The 19,238-nt window shown below is 40.4% G+C and overlaps 1 protein-coding gene across 5 annotated transcripts in view; it reads left to right on the top strand.

Annotated features, from left to right (window-relative positions):
- Positions 1-19,238, top strand: part of arhgap24 (Rho GTPase activating protein 24) — a 42,670-nt gene that overhangs the window by 11,084 nt on the left and 12,348 nt on the right. For 4 of the 5 annotated variants that reach the window (XM_058050341.1, XM_058050358.1, XM_058050366.1 and 1 more), the window contains one exon: positions 3,933-4,020. In XM_058050341.1, coding sequence (XP_057906324.1) covers positions 3,933-4,020 — 88 coding nt within the window. Of the gene's footprint in view, positions 1-3,932; positions 4,021-11,972; positions 12,395-19,238 lie in introns of those variants that run through there. The other variant, XM_058050385.1, reaches the window with a different exon arrangement.

The raw sequence follows: 19,238 nt of genomic DNA on the forward strand, positions 1-19,238 counted from the left end.
ATGGATTTGGATATAGATCATCATTTCCAATGCGTAAAACAGCCATGTCTTACAAGTGATGACATCAAACTGTAACATTTAGACAAGGTCTCTGTTTTTAATTGTACTGCACAATGAAATATTTACCGTTTGACCTTCAATGCATCAGTGAAGTCTTGAATGCAACATGTAAAGTCCCATCAAAGCAGCCCATCTTATTTCTGTTCTATTATTAACATTCCTTACACGTAGCCCAGATGCAGAGTGCATGTCCACCAGGCTCTGAAGCAATGAATGGAAAAGTCCATCAGTTCTCTGTGGACAAAATGTTCTGTTTTCTAAATCGCATTTTATTTCCATTACCTCAGGTAGGAACAGGCCGGGAATTTAAAGTGCATTTTTTGGATTATTTGTAACCAAATGCCACTGGCTTTTCATTCATTTTCTACCACTTATCCTCACGAGGGTTGTGGGGGGTGCTGGAGCCTATCCTAGCTGTCTTCGGGCAAGAGGCGGGGTACACCCTGGACTGGTGGCCAGCCAATCACAGGGCACATATAGACAAACAACCATTCACACTCACATTCATACCTATGGACAATTTGGAGTTGCCAATTAACCTAGCATGTTTTTGGAATGTGGGAGGAAACCGGAGTACCCGAAGAAAACCCATGCCACACAGACATGGCCGAGGGTGGGATTGAACTTGGTTCTCCTAGCTGTGAGGTCTGCACGCTAACCACTTGACCACTGTGTAGCCCGCTTTTGGAGTTGCAATTGGTTATTCACTTTGAGCTTATTGTCTTTTATCATTGCATAATTGCTGGACTTGCTATACTCGTCAGCAGCTTATTACAGACACTTCTTTTATTTTGCGTCGGCTCCTTACTTTAAGGAGGTTACCTTCTTCAGGACATTCCATGTGGTTGACTTTGACCAATGTGTATGCAATGGTTCTGATTGGATTCTGGTTGTTTTTCACTCGTAGATAGCGCTCTGGTTTTTATGTTGTTTTTACCTCTAAATCCACTGCCAAAACCTATTCTACTATAAGCAACGTAGTAGGAACAAACACACCTGTCAGTCACATTTTCCAATACTTTTGCTCACATGAAAAATGTCTGAAGCTGCAGATGTATTTACCTGGAAATGAAAGCTGATATATTGGTCTCCGGTCTCATATTCGTCTTTTGATGTCAAACCCAAATGTCCTTTCAGTGACGGATCATCCGCATCCCTTTGCTGGAGCATCACATCCTTCACAAAAGACACCTGCATTGTCTTTCTACTGCATTGGCCTTATAAGGAATGAAATCCATAAACCCATAAAGTCAAAAGAGCACTTTGGGCTTTAATGAGGTTGCATTTTTACCGTCCTCTGCCTTTTAACAAGGTTAAAGAAAAACACTGAGACACAAACACAGCACTCAAAAGCGCTTGATGGCTTTGTGTTAAGTACTTCTCTAAGGACAAGGATTTTCTATTCAAAAGTATCAGTACCCAACTGTACTCATCCTTTGGTACTTATTGTGTTGTTGTTTAACAACCAGTGGGGATGCCGTCTTCCATGTTTCACTAATTTAAAAGCCACAGATGTGAATTTTGCAGACAGATGCACTCGCTTCACATCCTCACATCTCCCACTGGGTTTGACTTCCTGCCGCTGAAAGGCCACTGAGGCTGAAGAGCAGTAATTAGCAGATAAAAAAAGTGGCTTGTGATCAACCAGCCAAGGACTAATGAGCACCTAACTGACCAACGACTTGCGGTTCACTGACTCCAGTGAACATTTTTCTTTCTTTTAGCAACCCGGAATCAAACATTCCTTTGCTGGATTGATTGATCGCGTCCTAGGGGTCATATCTCCTGGTACAGAGTGTCGTTCTTAATGCTTTGTAATATTAGACATACTGCAGTGTCAATATGTGTTGGATGCGGTATTTTACTTTTTCATTGTTGTGTTTTTTTTTAGTGAACGACAACCCCTTAACCTTGTGAAACAAAGACACAAAATATTACATTTTAGTGCAGATCCAGTCAAAAGTGCAATGTAAACCAGTGCACCCATAGTCCCGGTTCTGAGTCATGTTTTAGCTTAACTGAATGTCCCACGTTACACAGTACAGATCAACCATCTTAAACAGACATCTTGCAGTCTTTCGTGGTATTTTTCCCACATTGTCATTACTGTTCCAACAATACACAAATGTAAAAAAAACTATCCAAGTGTAGGTTTTGTCTGAAACAATGTGGGTGGCCAATGTGGGTGCTGTGGCTTCAAATCATGGAGGAACTCAAACCAGCAAAGTACCAAAACGACACTTTCATGAACAGCGTCTCCTCGTGTTTCCCCTACGAAAAGGGGTGTTCAGACTTTTCCCATAGATGAAATAATGCGTGGGCCACTTTGCTACTCTGTCAAGCAACACATGTAAATATGCTAATGGTATATTAACGGTATATTTCCCCCAAACTGCTTGTCAGCTTTGTGATAGAGGTGAAAAAAGCCTTATTAGCATGAACTTTGGGCTTTAATCTTCAGACATTTCATTCTCATGATTTTATTCCCATTTTTTTTAACTTAATTCTCACAATATTTTAACTTTTTTTCCGGCCTTGTATTTTTTTAATATGTTTTTCATAATATTATGACTTAGAAATCTGTTCTTTCATATTTAGTACTTTTTAACTACCATTATTTTTCCTCATAATATTGAAAAAAAAATTGTTGTTAAAAAAAACTTTTTTTTCTTGTGAGAATATGGCTTTTTTTCCCCCTCTTAATATTTTGACTTTATTCTCATAAAATGAAAGCAGTTTATTTCTGCTGTTGCTGGATTTTATTTTACATTTTCCAACCACGTCAACTTTGTTATTATATATTTTCTTCTGGTAATTTCATGACTTTATTTCCATAATTAGTTTCTCATATTACAAAAAAATATTTTTATTTAAAATGAAATGACATTATGGGCGGCACGGTGATCTAGTGGTTAGCACACAGACCTCACAGCTAGGAGACCAGGGTTCAATTCCACCCTCGGCCATCTCTGTGTGGAGTTTGCATGTTCTCCCAGTGCATGCGTGGGTTTTCTCCGGGTTCTCCGTTTTTTTTCCCACATTCCAAAAACATGCTAGGTTAATTGGCCACTCCAAATTGTCCATAGGTATGAATGTGAGTGTGAATGGTTGTTTGTCTATATGTGCCCTGTGATTGGCTGGCCACCAGTCCAGGGTGTAACCCGCCTCTCGCCCAAAGACAGCTGGGATAGGCTCCAGCACCCCCGCGACCCTTGTGAGGAAAAAGCGGTAGAAAATGAATGAATGAATGACATTATTGTTCCTTATAAAACAACGGTACTTAAAATTTAAACTTTTTCTTGTTAAATGATGCAAAATTTGACTTTGTACAATGTGCTGCGGGCCAATACGCGAGCCACAAGTGACCCCCGGCCCGCACTTGGGCTATAACTGCCCTACAGTAACAGTACCGCGTGCCTGACAATTGAGACGGTGCTTTAAATGCGGAAAACATCCATGTGGTTTTGTGAGCGGTGCCAACAGCCACATCAAACGGACGTTCCTGTCACACTTTTACAGCCTGTGCTTGAAATCACCTCATCTTGGGGCCCTCAGGTAGGGTTTCCACTTCCTGGTTGTCACAGTTACGGCCCATTAAAGTGTCACGTCTCTCTGCAGGAAGGAACCGGACTCCCCTCTGATCCTGTTAACATGTGCGACTCTTCAATACGGACGCAGTCGCACGACCCACAGCTTGTCTGAATTAGCGTTAACCCCGACACAGGTCACGCTTGGTGACCTCCATCTATTTTTGGGTTTTTAATCAAGCACTTCAATGACACGGAAACATAAGTCAGAACATAATCCTGACTTTTGGGGGCCAAAACACTCAGCGTGAGATTGAAAATGTTCTGTTTTGTTCTCCTCCGCAGGGAGCCATTTTCCTACCCGGCAACAAAGTCACAGAGCATCCAAGCAGCGGCGATGAAGCGGGAAAATATCTCTTTGAGGTCATTCCAGGTAGGAGAGATTCCTTTTATGATGTTAACAGACTGCAGACGCATGGAGACGGTCTTGGAAGTCCAGGGCATTGAAATGAGGACCGTGACCCTTTTGTATTTGGATTGTTATGAGACAAATAGACTTACGACATCACGGGGGTTGTAATTTGCAGTGTTGCAGGAATGCATTGCATCATACTTAGGGCTGTTTCTAATATTTTGGTGGCCCTATATTTTGCTTTGGAGGGTAATAAAACACATGCGTCAGCTCATTTGGCCTGTTAGGGTTCAACTCACAGGCCACATTATTAGGTACACTGCCAAGTGTTGTATTTACATTTTACAGTGGTGTAGAACTGCATTGTATGTGGTTAGCACCGTGACAAGGATACTCGCGTTTAGGATATCATTTTATTGTGCAGGTGTACCTAAAAATGGGGAAGAAAGTCAAGTTTAAAAGAAAGAAGCAGCGCCATGTCTTTATTTTCACTTCCTTCTTTTTGGTGCACTGCCTGTTTTTCACTCTGTGCTATTTTTTCCTCTAATAAAAATATCAGAGTCAGCAAATATATCATATAACGCAATCATGTAGGTGTCTCATGTGGACGTTCCGAAGCATCCATCCATGTTTTTCTATGCCGCTATCCTGGAGTGTTTGTGTTTGGTTCGTACTGATTTGGTCTCTTTTGGGCAGGGGTGTCCAAAGTGAGGCCCGGTGGCCATTTACAGTCTACGCCTGTTTTTTTAGGGGCCCGGGCAACAGCAAAAATGGGAAATTTTACAAAATTGAGAATGAAATATTAAGAGCGTGAAGACATAATGTTAATAAAATAAAGCCATAATTATTAACATTCAAAAGTTGTAATATGAGTTGCAGTTTTTGGAAAATTAGGTTGGGAGAAAGTCATAGCAGGCTGCACGGCGGTTGTGTGGTTAGCACACAGAGCTCAGAGCAGTTTGCATGTTCTCCCCGTGCATGCATGGGTTTTCTCCGGGTACTCCGGTTTCCTCCCACATTCCAAAAACATGCTAGGTTAATTGGCCACTCCAAATTGTCCATAGGTATGAATGTGCGTCTATATGTGCCCTGTGATTGGCTGGCCACCAGTCCAGGGTGTACCCCGCTTCTCGCCCGAAGACAGCTGGGATAGGCTCCAGCGCCCCCGCAACCCTCGTAAGGACAAACGGAAGAAAATGAATGAATGAAAGTCATAGTATAGTAGTAATAAGTCCAAATATGATGAGAATAAAGTTGTGAAAAAATGAAAAGAAAAAAGTGAAAATATTAGTAAAATAAATAAATAAAATATAAAAAATATAAAAAAGTGTAATGCCAGGAGAATTAGTTCATATAATAATCTTATAATGTAATTTGTCACCGATAACACGAAGGAACCCAAAATGTCTTGCCGGGATGTACGGAAAACAGCGTAAGCTAATGTTAGCAATTGCGTTAATTCTTACATATCCGACAAAGCACCCTCCATAGTACACGTATGGTATGGACTATGGACTATGGACTATGGACTATGGACTATGGACTATGGACATGCTGGTAACCCAGGCTGACTACAAATGTGGTTGTACTTACCAGTGGAAAAGGGCGATAGTGAGTAGCACTGGGTCGAGTTGGTACTATGTATTGGAAAAGGAGCGAACATCGTACTACAGACTTGTTGACATTGCCTGTCTGCAATGGCGTCCTCCTCCCTCCCGCAAACTACCAGGCCTGTTGACGCTGTGGCGAATCCGGAAAACACGTCTTGTTATGTGGCGGCGAATAAAGACGCCTCAGAGAGTGGGAATGAAAGGAAAAGCACAACACGTTTCTTCCACTGAAGAACATAACACACAGAACGGGAAGCGAAGGAGGGCGGTGGATATGTTGATGACTTTCCAGGGGAAAAACGGGAGAAAGTAGTACAGAGATGTCTGTTGTCTCGCTGTCTGAACGCCACCAGTCAGCTGTCGCCCGAGGGTTTCAATTGGCTCTGTTCTGCTTTTGTATTTGTGGCTCTTTCAGGAAACTTTCTCAAACTTTCCTGCAAATTCACCTGCACTCGCCTGTTCTTCTCATCTTTCCGCGTTCCTCCTCACGGTGCTCATGCACATCTGGATATGTGTGGATTGGGGGAAGCTAATATTTAGGCTAGAATCCCGTCTACGTCTTTATTCTTACACTAACTGTCTGCAGGGTTCTATGCGTGACATGATGGAACATGTGCAAGCGGGCCAAGCAGGGAAACGTTATGTACAGTATGCATACTGCACTTGCACTATGTTGCAAATAGCCTAAACTAGCGTCATTTAGCACTATCATCCAGGATTGGGTTCCGATTCCGATTCTGTGTTATTTACGTACAGATGTCCCTTAATGAATGCCTAAAAATATTGGCCCATTATTAGTAAAAGTTACAAATTGTACTCATTCTTGGCCTAAATTAAGAATTTTCAAGAGTCTGTTATCTTTCATTCATTCATTCATTCATTTTCTGCCGCTTTTTCCTCACGAGGGTCGCGGGGGTGCTGGAGCCTATCCCAGCTGTCTTCGGGCGAGAGGCGGGGTACACCCTGGACTGGTGGCCAGACAATCACAGGGCACATATAGACAAACAACCATTCACACTCACATTCATACCTATGAACAATTTGGAGTCGCCAGTTAACCTAGCATGTTTTTGGAATGTGGGAGGAAACCGGAGTACCCGGAGAAAACCCACGCATGCACAGGGAGAACATGTAAACTCCACACAGAGATGGCCGAGGGTGGAATTGAACCCTAGTCCTTCTAGCTGTGAGGTCTGCGCGCTAACCACTTGTCCGCCATGCCGCCCATCTGTTATCTTATTTATGTGTAATATGTCTTATTTTCTAATATTATAGCTACTATATTGGCTAATACAAATGGTTTAACAACAAAAATATTCTATTTATTAATATTAAATCCTGGCTGCACGGCGGTCGAGTAGTTAGCGTGCAGACCTCACAGCTAGGAGACCCGAGTTGAATTCCACCCTCAGCCATCTCTATGTGGAGTTTGCATGTTCTCCCCGTGCATGCGTGGGTTTTCTCCGGGTAGTCCGGTTTCCTCCCACATTCCAAAAACATGCTAGGTTAACTGGCGACTCCAAATTGTCCATAGGTATGAATGTGAGTGTGAATGGTTGTTTGTCTATATGTGCCCTGTGATTGGCTGGCCACCAGTCCAGGGTGTACCCCGCCTCTCGCCCGAAGACAGCTGGGATAGGCTCCAGCACCCCCCACGACCCTCGTGAGGATAAGCGGTAGAAAATGAATTAATGAATATTAAATCCTATTTTATCATGGTTGGGTCTGAGATCAATTAACCACGTTAAACGAGGGACGACCAGACCTGTTAGGGCTTATTAAAAGTACTTTTAACCTCTCTAAATTGTAGATTTAGTCCAGCAGACTTTGACTATACTCCTGTGGGACCTCTGAAGGAAGTTAAAGGAATAGACTGTGGAACCTTTAAAAGCACCATGACTTTAATCTGACTTATCTGAATCCCAGATCAGAACAACCCACTGCTGCAGTTTTATCTGTTTTGGTTTGATCCTCTTAGGAATGCCAGGTATCCCAAATCTCGGGAAAACAAGGAGCGGCCATTTTAGCTGTCGTAATATCTGCCGGTCAAAAGTTGCACACTTAAAAATCACTCTACGCAATTAATCATCACATCCTGTGAAAAGACATGCACAGGAAGTGTTCCCTGCTGGGTTTGTTTCCGATGAAGGAACAGTAAAAGCTTTTGGCTCCGCTATATGTGTGTGTGTCACCATTGCTTGATCCATGAGAGGCCCTTTGGGGTCCTGTTGCTGGAACGTAGGCGGGCAATAAAGCCTGTTTAGAAGGAAAAAGTCTTAATTCTGAATTCAGAACGTTAACATTTCCTCCAGAGGTTGGCTTCCAACTTAAGGAAGTCAAGGTACCGAGCCTCAGCTTTATAGAGTTGAGGTTTGTTTTGGAGTGACATGAGGACACAGTTGGGGGGTAACTAAAGCAGAGGGGGCCCTCTTGTGGTCGTACTAAGCACTGCAGCCCTTGCTGGACTAAAGCAGTGCTTCCCAAACTGTTTTGAGACTTTCCACCTGAAGCCATGTAACCAGTGGCGTCATTAGCCCTATTTTAGGGGGGCTTCACCCCCCTTAAATAATTTGATATTGCTTATTGATTATGTGCCCTGTGATTGGCTGGCGACCAGTCCAGGGCGTACCCTGCCTCTCACCCAAAGACAGCTGGGACAGGCTCCAGCACCCGCCACAACACTTGTGAGGATAAGCGGTAGAAAATAAATGAATGTTTATTGATTTTTATATTTTTTAATTTAATTTAATTTTTTTTTACAAAAAAATCTGACAGATTTTGAATAATAGGGCAAAAGCAGGCTAATAAGCAAGCCAATAAGCAGGCTAATACTAGCCTACTACTACTACCTACTACTAGTAGTAGTAATAATCAGAAGAAGAATAATGATGATAGTCATAATAATAGGTTAATTAATAATATAATAATGATTATTATATGATTGATCACTGTCCACTGGACAGAATGGTTGCAGAGCTTGAGCAGCGGTTTTGCAGTGTAGATTGTGTGTACTTGTGTACATTTAATGGTGGCCTAAAACAATTGCGTATCTCTACTAAATCTGTCCAAAAGTGGGAAAGTTATATCCCGGTTCTTGTTCCTTATTTGTTTTTTGGATTTTTGTGATTTTTTTTAATATCTGCTACATTCATTCATATCCTGTGCATCTCCCCCTGTCCTCAGAACATAGTGACACCCCCTGCATGTAACCTTGGCTATAACACTTAATAAGATAAACATTTTTATCTTCATTAACTTGGAATATTGAACATAATTATGATAACACGGGGCTGCACGGCGGACGAGTGGTTAGCCCGCAGACCTCACAGTTAGGAGACCCAAGTTCAATCCCACCCTCGGCCATCTCTGTGTGGAGTTTGCATGCGTGGGTTTTCTCCGGGTACTCCGGTTTCCTCCCACATTCCAAAAACATGCTAGGTTAATTGGCCACTCCAAATTGTCCATAGGTATGAATGTGAGTGTGAATGGTTGTTTGTCTATATGTGCCCTGGGATTGGCTGGCGACCTTGCCTCTCACCTGAAGACAGCTGGGATAGGCTCCAGCACCCTCGTGAGGATAAGCGGCAGAAAATGAATTATGATAACACATGAATGAAACCAAGCCCAAAGTTCTTGAAAACCCTTGGTATAAAGTGTATGTAAATGGATCTCGGCTGTTATTAAAAGATATTGGATGGCGATGTCTGATGGGAAAGGCCACCCGGCTGTCCTCTGCTGTGACTTATTGAAGCCATTTATCATGCAGGAGGCTCATGCATGATTTATGAACTGTACAGTATATCTTTGCGATGGAAAACTGACAATGAGATTGGCTCCTGTAATTCAAAACTGAAGATTGCTGGAAAAATAAAATGATACTTTGATAAGACGGTGAATGATATGCAATGTTATATTAAATATTATAGATTCTATGGGTTAAAGATATTGATTTTCTCGGTCATGTTAATGCCAAATGTTATTTCACCATATTATCACTAAAGTACCGTATGTCTTCCCTCAAATGAGACTTTCCACATGGCTGGAATATCTATAGTCAAATAGTGTGCTAGCACTGCTGAGGTTGTCGAGCTATAATTGATTTTTGAGATATTATGTCTTCCTGCTGGTGTCAGGGTGCTTCCGTGCCTCGCATCCCGTGTTGTGTGAATTTACGATGACCCTGAGAGGGCTCTGACCTATCTGGCGGTGAGGCTCTGGCAACGTAGTCGGAGGCGGTTTCTGCTAATGAGCTAGTATTTAAAGACAGACATGACTTCCAGGCTAACCTCACCTATTATCACGTGGAATGATGATTACTTTTTTTATTGTCTGACGTTTGTATATACTGCCAGTCACGATGTGGAACTCCAATAGCTTTGGTCTTCATGGATGAAGGTTGGCTCTGACACATATTTGGACCAGTTTGTCCAAACAGGAATGGTTGAATGTTTAGACCGACGGTATGTAAACGGGTTTCTGTTGGATAAATATTTGGACGGCTCTCGGTTTCCTTTTTATTTCAGAGCGCCAAGTTCATGTCCTCCACTGTGGAGGTTGTGTTTTTAGGGTTATGTTATGTCACTGTTAGCGGTACAGCATATGTACGTTATATACGTACATTCATTTATTTTTGGTGCAAATACTGGATTTTTTTGTGCTGCTTTGTTTGTGTGCAGGGTTACACAGAAGATACTGACTTTTTTTTATAGACATTTCCAGTCATTTCTCATTTTCTTTTGTTTGCCGTGGATACATTTCTATGTTTAGATTGGGGTTTTTTGCAAATTCTCAACTTTTTTGACATTTTCCAAGACAAAGCAATATCATGTTGACGATAATATGCCATTTTTTTTGTTTGGATCCTGAATAATGGAACATTTGCCCAAAAGATAAACAAAAATTCTGCAACTTTTTTTTACATTTTTCTTCATTTTACTGGGAAAAAAAAGTTGCTTCCATTGCCTTTTTGTTTGTGAGCAAAACCAGACGAAATACACATAACTGTTAAGTGCAGATACATTTCTATGTTTAGATTCGGGGGTTTTTTGCAAATTCTCAACTTTTTTGACATTTTCCGAGACTAAGCAATATCATGCTGATGATAATATGCCATTTTTTTTGTTTGGATCCTGAATAATGGAACATTTGCCCAAATTTTGCCCAAAAGATGAACAAAAAATTCTGCAATTTTTTTTTAAAACATTTTTTTTTCATTTAACTGGGAAAAAAGTTGCTTCCATTGCCTTTTTGATCGTGAGCAAGACCAGACGAAATACACATAACCATTTAAGTGCAGATACATTTCTATGTTTAGATTCAGGTTTTTTTTGCAAATTCTCAACTTTTTTGACATTTTCCGAGACTAAGCAATATCATGCTGATGATAATATGACATTTTTTTTGTTTGGATCCTGAATAATAGAACGTTTGCCCAAATTTTGCCCCAATTTCTGCAATTTTTTAGACATTTTTCTTCATTTTACTGGGAAAAAAAGTTGCTTCCATTGCCAATACACATAACCGTTTAAGTGCAGATACATTTCTATGTTTAGATTCGGGTTTTTTTTGCAAATTGTCAACTTTTTTGACATTTTCTAAGATTAAGCTATATCATGCTAGAGCTAATATGCCATTTTTGGGGGGTTTGGATACTGAATAATGGAACACTTGCCCAAATTTTGCCCGAAAGGAAAACAAAAAATTCTGCGTTTGTTTTAAAAAACATTTGTTTTCATTTTACTGGGAAAAAAGTTGTTTCCATTGCCTTTTTTGATTGTGAGCAAGACCAGACGAAATACACATAATCGTTTATTTTAAGTGCAGATACTGTATTTTTTCCCTGTGAAGTGTTATAGTTTTTGCTGGTGCCAAAAGTCAAGCATATGGAGGAGACTGGGACCTATGGGGACCTATGAATGGCTACACTTTGGTGCTGGTCCAAATTAGGACTCTTTGGTCTTGGAGGAGGTTTTTAGATATTTAATTTTTAGTATTAAATGTAATCCCTCTCAAAGCTCGGATTGAAAAAGGTACAGCAATTAATGGGTCCCAACAATAAACTGGTTCCACGTTGGAAAAACTGCCCAGTTTCTTTTCCCATCGCCTCCCAGTAGCAGCAGCAGCAGCAACGGCCTGGCAAACCCTGCATGTCTGTATTTATAGAGCTGTGTGGATGAGTCATTTGGCCGAGTGCCTGCTCTTGGTCTGCCAGATTTACAGGTCTCCGCTTTGGGGAGGGCTGCTTGATTTACGATGCAACTCCCTCCTTCCCGCCCTCTCCTTCCCTGCACCACCACCACCGCCAGCTTCCAGCTTCCCCACCCCTCCGACTTCCCTCAGAAACAAGCGGCACACACCACCTTCACTCATTCTCCCCTCTCTCGGAAAAAAACAGTCTCCATGCTTTTCGTTTCCAAAGTTTCTGGTGGAGGAAGGACTTCTTGACGGGAAGGCAGACTAACCTCGGCCTGACCTCGCGCTACCAGATTGCTGCAGATCTTCAAACTAAATGACAAAGTTTCTGTCACCGCCAGTGAGAACCGGGTACAGAAAGGGTCCTGTATGAAGACATCAAGTAGCAAAAGAAGAAGGAAGGTGGGCAAGAGTTGTAATTGGGGAAAGAAGTGCAACAGGAATAGAGACAGAAGCCGGTGAGTCTATTTGCGGCGGTAGAACTAGGAACCGATGCATAAGTGGCACCGGGCGGCCGGAGGTCAGCGACTGCAGGGTGGCTTCAGCAGGAGAGGTGGCTCGTCTGCAGCCCATGGACCTTAACTTCAACCCAGGTCTGTCTTTGCTAACAGGAAACGTCTGTTGCCAGATACATTTATTTGTCTTTTAATTAGATATTGTGCTATTGTAAGGTGAGAGTGCAAGTATTGCATACTTTTCCCGCTATGCTATCAGTCTGTCATCCCTGGGAATGGTTGAATTCCATTGCAGTGTTTATTGCAGCGTTACAGCTTATGATGCATGCGTTGTGGAGTTTTCCCACCGGCATTCAGCCTCATTTGTATCTGTCCAGACTAGCCATCTGCAAAGAGTGCATTATGAAATTTGTTAAATATTTCAATTACCAGTGGAATTACCGTTTCCGCACTGTGTTGACTGTTGGACTGACTTTTTTTCCATATGTTATGGGCAATACTGATCTATACTGGCTTTATAGTGGCAAGGTGCCTTCATTCAACATCTGTGTCTTGGTACATATTGCATTTTCTGCCCCTTGGTGCCTAAACGGCATTGATTTGATACTCTGGTAAACTTGACAGGTCCAGTTTAGTGTTCAGTGTGTTGTTTTTCAGTGGACCTATTATGCTTTTTCCACTCTTCTGACCTATAAATGTAGTTAGAATGTTGTATTCTCGTGTTAAATGATGCCAAACTTTCAGATAACAAGGTTTGTGCATTTGGAAGTGAGACCTGGAAGATGTTTGGGATGTGCCTGGAGGCGGGCCGTGGGTTTAATAGATTAAAACAGACTATTTTCAAAGGAAAAACGAAATCCATAGCAATACAGCTGAATAGGTGCAGATTCTGGAAGATCTAGAAAGCTTTCTGTGCTGGTTATCATTTGTAGCTGCTCTATAGTCCACAACTCAATACAAAGGGCCGAAAAATGAGCATAATCGGTCCTCTTTAAGGCCAAAGACCAGCGTCAACTTCCATATTTTTCATCCGTGATGGGTCTTGACCTTGCAACCTACTGGCCTCACAAGCTAGCCTAACACATTTAGCTAATGCCACCTTGGCAGTAACACATGTGTGAACTTTGTGGGAAGCCGTCACTTTCCGTGTGACAGGTTATCTCCACGTCAAGGTATTGCAGTCATGCGTGTAGCGCTGGAACATCAGGGGGCTTAGCGCACCGCCCTGGGGGTCTCCGGTGTGAAGTTGTCTTGACTCATGTTTTGTGCGAATGACTACAAATATCAAATTGCAGAGTCTTCCAAGATGGAGCAGTGTTTTTCATTCACTTTGTGTCTTAAAATAACATGAAGAAGACCGGCCCATCCAAGCTTCCAAGCCACACATGTGGTTTAAACACCACTCGAGTGTGTTTGTAGTCCCAAGTATGCAGCTTTACGAAGTCTCGCCCGAGGACGAAAAATCATCCGGAGGAAAAAAAAAAAAAAAAAAAGAGCATCCAGCTGGCTCATGTGTCACGTTGCTTGGGGCTGATGATAGTTGAGGAACAAACAGAGGACGAGGTTCAATGCTGCACAGCAAAAGTGAGAATGTTCATGGCTGTCTTAATATTTTATTGCTACCTGGCAACTTTTCACTAATTGGCTAAGGCTGCAGACGTACTCTTGACGTCATTGCAGTCCCTATTGGGCTTATTTGCGTGATGGTTATAAGATGCTATGATTTCTTCAGCAAGGCCTTTTTTCCTCTCTTGGAAACATGTAATGGCAGTATTTTTTAGGGAATTTTTTTGTTCTGTTCAAGGTTTCTTCCCAAGGAGTTTTCCCTCGCCTAGACTTAAAAATACTGGATTTTTTTGTGTGCAGGGTTACACAGAAGATACTGACTTTTTTTATAGACATTTCCAGTCATTTCTCATTTTCTTTTGTTTGCTGTGGATACATTTCTCTGTTTAGATTGGGGTTTTTTTTTGCAAATTCTCAACTTTTTTGACATTTTCCGAGACTAAGCAATATCATGCTGATGATAATATGCCATTTTTTTGTTTGGATCCTGAATAATGGAACATTTACCCAAATTTTGCCCAAAAGATTAAAAAAAATTCTGCAATTTTTTTTGACATTTTTCTTCATTTTACTGGGAAAAAAAGTTGCTTCCATTGCCTTTTTGATCGTGAACAAAACCAGACGAAATACACATAACCGTTTATGTGCAGATACATTTCTATGTTTAGATTCAGGTTTTTTTTTTTGCAAATTCTCAACTTTTTTGACATTTTCTGAGATTAAGCTATATCATGCTAGAGCTAATATGCCATTTTTGGGGGGTTTGGATACTGAATAATGGAACACTTGCCCAAATTTTGCCCAAAAGATAAACAAAAAATTCTGCAATTTAAAAAAAAAAACATTTTTCTTCATTTTACTGGGAAAAAAGTTGTTTCCATTGCCTTTTTGATTGTGAGCAAGACCAGACAAAATACAGATAATCGTTTATTTTAAGTGCAGATACTGTATTTTTTCCCTGTGAAAAGTTATAGTTTTTGCTGGTGCCAAAAGTCAGGCATATGGAGGAGACTGGTACCTATGGGGACCTATGAATGGCTACACTTTTTTGCAAATTCTCAACTTTTTTGACATTTTCCAAGACTAAGCAATATCATGCTGATGATAATATGCCATTTTTTTTTTGTTTGGATCTTGAATAATGGAACATTTGCCCAAATTTTGCCCAAAAGATAAACAAAAATTCTGCAATTTTTTTTTTTTTTACATTTTTCTTCATTTTACTGGGGAAAAAAAGTTTAGATAACTTTTGTTGTGAATTGGCGCTGTACAGTACTTCAGCATAGTGAGTACACCCCTCGTATTATAACCATTTTATTCCAACACTGATCTTGCGTGGTGCTGTGGCACTATTGTGGAGAAAACCTGAAGAGTTAACAAAAACACAGACTGACTGAAGAGCTAGTGGCATTCCTGTGTCTGCACTCTGATCACCACCCCAGCTTTTTTGGCAACTCGGCTTATCTGCGGTACTCTGCACACATCCAGCCAACGGACGACTTTGTCAAAGAAAACAACGAGGCAGTTGGGCATCAGCTCAAAATGTGGACAATGTTAAATGTGGACACAGGGCTCACTGTTTCTTCCACCTGTACCTGAAGCCCACAGTGCTCCACTTAGTAATCCATGCATCAGTCACTCGGTGGCAATATGAGGTGATGGGCTGTTGAGTAATGGCCGTCAGGTTTATCTCTCTTTCTATCACAATAATGTTCTCTCTCTCTGACGGGCCGTTCAGTGCCTGGAATCAATCCAGCAAATGAAAATGTGGATTTATACTCTTGTGACACATCACTAGAGTGAAGTCATTACTCAACAAAATTGTGTGAAATCGATCACATACACACACGAGCGAAATGGCCGCGTACTAAAGAAGGAAAAGCCCACGAGGTTGGAGGTTGGAGTCGTCACCCGCCTCAAAGACTTGGAGGTCAAACACGCGTATTCGTAGAAAGAAATGCATTTTTTTTCACATGTAGAAGTTGTTCAAATAAATTTTTCAGAAAAAGTATTACTCAGCCCCTCGGATAAGGAAAAAACGTCAAGATAGATGGTTAAACAGTAGCCACGTTTACATGAGGAGTTTTTCTCTTTCCGAATGACCTTTCCGAAAGCAATGGTATACATGGAAAGGAATATTCCAATTGCGTGTCTACATGCGTCGCTATAATCAACCTGAATAGTCAATGGGGCATGCGCAGTAAAACGTAATCTTCAACATCACATGATACCGACTTCCTTGAGTTTTTCTTTCACTTGTTGGAATAACTCCGTATTGCCAGTTTTTCGTTAATTTTTTTAAATCGAAGAACGTCTGGAGCTGCGTGTTACGTCATATATCAGCATTCGCTGAAAGAACGCACCCAGGAACAGGAAAATATAAAGTTCAATCTTGCTGATATTTTATAATTAAGCTCGGCACATGTTTTATATAGATATGTACTTTCTTTTTTTAATAAAACTGGACTTGTGAATGGCGTATAGAAGGGTTTAGATTCTGTTCCACAGATGGCGGTAATGCACACGAAAGCTGCTTGCCAACCGCCAATAAACAACAGAAGAAGAAAAACACCACAAAGAAGAACACACCCTGACAACTTTACGATTGAGCGGGTACAAGATACCTCAATTGGATTGGGGAAAGGAATATTCCACCCCTGTGAATCCGATTATGTATTCATTCAGATTGGCACTTTTTTTTTTCGGAATGAGGTGTATACAAAAGTTACATTCTTTCCATTTGAGCAAATAACCCGAATAGAATATTATATAATATAATAGAATATAATGGAATATTTAGGTCCATGTAAACGTGGCTAGTGATAAACGAGGGATTACTGTATACAGTATGCCTCTCTTTCAACAACTAACTGCTGACTGAATGTCTGAACCAACCAGCTCTGCTTATGTGTGGCAATTAGTCACAATAAATCAGGAATCAGGGTTCAAAGGCTCTTCCGAAAAGGGCTCAGACTACCAATTTTGGCTTTGAGGAGTGCAGGTGTGCATCTGGCCCCGGGGCCGCCATCAGTGCTGAAAGGTGATATTAGAAGGTATTAGTGAGCAGCGCAACAGCGACTTGTCTGGTCCACCCCGCCGCCGGGGATGAAGATGCACTCGACCGACTTGGGTGTTGAAACTTCTGACTGCTTGTCATGCAAGCAAAATACATACAAGTCAGACACAATTAGTTTAATCATCAATGTATTCGTGTTTCTTATTAATTTTCACCCCCAACAAAATTCCTGCATGCATGCCAACCAAACCCAACACACGCAGACACGCAGTCTTGCACGTCAACAGTGGTAATTTGTTTACACCAGCGTAATGGAGCAGACACACTGAATGTCAGACACAACATTTTCCACGCCTACTTAGACTCCTGCACACAATAACACTGAGATAAAAATACACTCACACTTGAGGGTTTTTTTCTCTCTCTCATTGCCATGCACCGCTTTTTCCCAGAAGCTTCCTTGGTCTGGACTTGTGTTTGGATCACAAATGTTTTCAGACCTAAGATTCCAAGTTGGGTCAGCTTGATGATAGGAAGTACATCCTAGTTATGGTGAATTCCTGTATGCGACAGTAAAACATATGTCCATGTTGACTTACGTAAATACTTAGGATTAAAATTTTTGCAAATATAATTTTAAAAATTATTCAGTCATTCATTCATTTTCTACCGCTTATTGTAAAATATTTATTGCACAATTTAAAAATATATATATTTATCGGCCTAAGTAATAACCTATTGAGTGTTATTGACCTGTCACAATATTTTAGGAACCTTATACAGTTTTTAATTTATTATTAATTTATTAAATGTATTATTAATATATTATTATTAATTATTATTATAAATATAATAATATCAATATAATTATTTTTAATAATAATTAATTAATTAATGATAATAATTATATTATTATTATATATAATTATATAATATAATAATATATAAAAATTATATTATAATAATAATATTGTTTATTATATTTATTATTATATTATAATATTATATTATAATATATATGTATGTATTATAATAATAATCATTATTATAAGTTAAGTTATTATTATTGTTATTATTATTATATTATATTATATAATAATATATTATTATTATTATTATTATTATTATTATTATTATATTATTATTATTATTATTATTATTATTATTATTATTATTATTATTATAAGTTAAGTGCAAATTAGAAATGGCGGATAATTGGAGAGAAGCTGTGATTTTGAAATTTGAAAACTCATGATATCGAACCATAAATGCTGAAAGTGGTCAACAGAACCAATGTTGTAAGAAACCTCTTATCCAGCGCTAGCGGAGAAGTGCAACCAACATTTTAACGTGCAATCAGAGGTAGATAAAACTGCTGGATTGTTTTGTTATTCGTGTAATCCTGCTAACTAGCGAACAAACTTCATCCTGCAGTACCACTTTTTGCCTTAGGTGGCAGCAATGAGTCCAAACCAAATCCAAATGCTTGAAAAAGACAAATAAACCCTTGCACTCGGGGTCATCCGATTCCCTCCCAGGCTCCTGGCGGGACATCTCTGTCGACGTTACATTTCCTATTCCTAAAGTTGCAATTAATTCCGCTTATGTAATAGTATATTTACAGCAGCCTTTGGCAGAACACACACAGGCGGCTCTTTATTTGGTTGGCATGAAAAGAGAACGGAGGCGCTCGCTCGGCTCTCGGACAGCCCGGTGACCTCCCTTGAACGGGCTGACCCGCGGCTCTACTGTCTGTCCTCGCATGGATCAACAGCTGCGAAGAAAAAACGTGTCACAGATTCTGAGGGTATCGTGTGCCAGGAGAGGCAATTATTCACTATTTTTCGGCGCCATGATTGCATGTTTCCCTCTGAGGACCTTTTTAGAGCAGGGGTCTCAAATACGCGGCCCGCGGGCCAAATGTGGCCCGCAGGACACTAGTTTGAGGCCCCCGCCTTGATATGAAAGTTTAATGTTAGTGTGGCCCGCGCGAGTTTGATATGGATGCTGTATGGTATCATGTACCCAGAAAAAATTATTACGTTTGATTAATGTTCGTGTTAAAGGTTAAATAACTGTTAATAGTTATCCTCCCTATCCGTGTGGAAGTGGTAAGTTTTTGGCTATTTAAATTTAAAGGAAATAACTTGGAGGCTACCGTTTAGGTCGCTAGCTCTCTAGTTTGCGAGTTAGCATGTGTCTCAAGACCCTGCAGTTGCGCAATATGTTGTAAATAAAAAGAGTATAAATGTGACTATAGTCGTGTTTTGTCATGTCTACATGGCTATAGTAATGCTTTGTTCATTTTAATCTGAAAAAAATAATTTGTCTACCCACCAACTATATGTGGTTTCTTAAGTTTTTATATTTGCCGTTTTATTATTATTATTTTATTTATTT

The sequence above is a fragment of the Doryrhamphus excisus genome, chromosome 2 (genome assembly GCF_030265055.1).
Source record: "Doryrhamphus excisus isolate RoL2022-K1 chromosome 2, RoL_Dexc_1.0, whole genome shotgun sequence".
Classification (NCBI taxonomy): Eukaryota; Metazoa; Chordata; class Actinopteri; order Syngnathiformes; family Syngnathidae; genus Doryrhamphus; species Doryrhamphus excisus.